Source organism: Morus notabilis, unplaced genomic scaffold (genome assembly GCF_000414095.1).
Source record: "Morus notabilis unplaced genomic scaffold, ASM41409v2 C11317158, whole genome shotgun sequence".
Classification (NCBI taxonomy): Eukaryota; Viridiplantae; Streptophyta; class Magnoliopsida; order Rosales; family Moraceae; genus Morus; species Morus notabilis.
In genome coordinates this window covers 1-801 of record NW_010385059.1, presented here as the reverse complement: position 1 = coordinate 801, position 801 = coordinate 1, and the positions used below count along the sequence as shown (strand labels likewise).

The following is an 801-nucleotide window of genomic DNA, read 5'->3' as shown; positions in this document are numbered from 1 at the left end:
TGCTGAACCTAGCTCGTTGACGTCTCCTCCATAGCTGCAAAGCTTCGCCTCTTCTTCTTTGGTCGGTACCATCTTTACTAGGGCCTCTAGTTGTTGCAAGGACAAACCATTGCCTGCTTTTCATCCCCACTAGATGAATATTTCTACTTGTTTTGGTTTGGTTATAAAGTACAGTAGGAACATTAAATTTTGGTGGCATCTTTTTTAAAGCAACATATTTTAGAGTCTAATGCAGCTTTCAATTATACATTTCAAGATTAAATATCTAAGTAAACATTCATAAATGCTCATAGAAGGTATTAGGAGCTACATACCTTGTAATAGTGCCTCACATACTTGGTCAGCAGACGCATTGAGGGCTTTTGAAAGTATTGTTATGTTTTGTAGTCTCTTTGGCTCCAAAACATGCTTGCTTGGAGAAGGGGTTTTGCTCTTTGCTTCCTCATTCTTCATAGAGTTTTGTAGATTGTATCCGAATAGTGATTCAATCATTTCCTCATCCAACCTAATTCCGCAACTCACAAAAAGTTAAGATTCAAACAGCAAAGGTATAAATCATCTATATCATCAAAAGGCATGATGGATAGAACTTACTCAAATGAGCTTGATCTCAGCTTGTCCCACACCATGGACCGATCCGGTGTAGCTCTGACTTTGTCCCAATGAAGAGGCTTTAGCTTTGGCAGGACGGTTCCATCTTTACCCAATGGTGAGAATTGAGGGAGTTGAGAAGGTGGAGGAGGTGGTGTTTTGAGGGAAGAATTGTTCGGTTTTAAAAATGGAGGCGGGCATGGTGGCAGA

General features: G+C 40.3%; 1 protein-coding gene across 1 annotated transcript; it reads right to left on the bottom strand.

Moving 5' to 3' along the window:
- Positions 1 to 8: 8 nt before the first annotated feature.
- On the bottom strand, positions 9 to 795 carry LOC112094892 (formin-like protein 11; the record flags this gene model as incomplete). Its single annotated transcript, XM_024176599.1, has 3 exons — positions 595 to 795; positions 315 to 505; positions 9 to 113 (listed from the first exon to the last, which is right to left on the bottom strand). Coding segments are annotated over exons 1-3 (331 nt in total), but the record flags the coding sequence as incomplete, so codon positions are not given.
- Between the last annotated feature and the right edge of the window lie 6 nt (positions 796 to 801).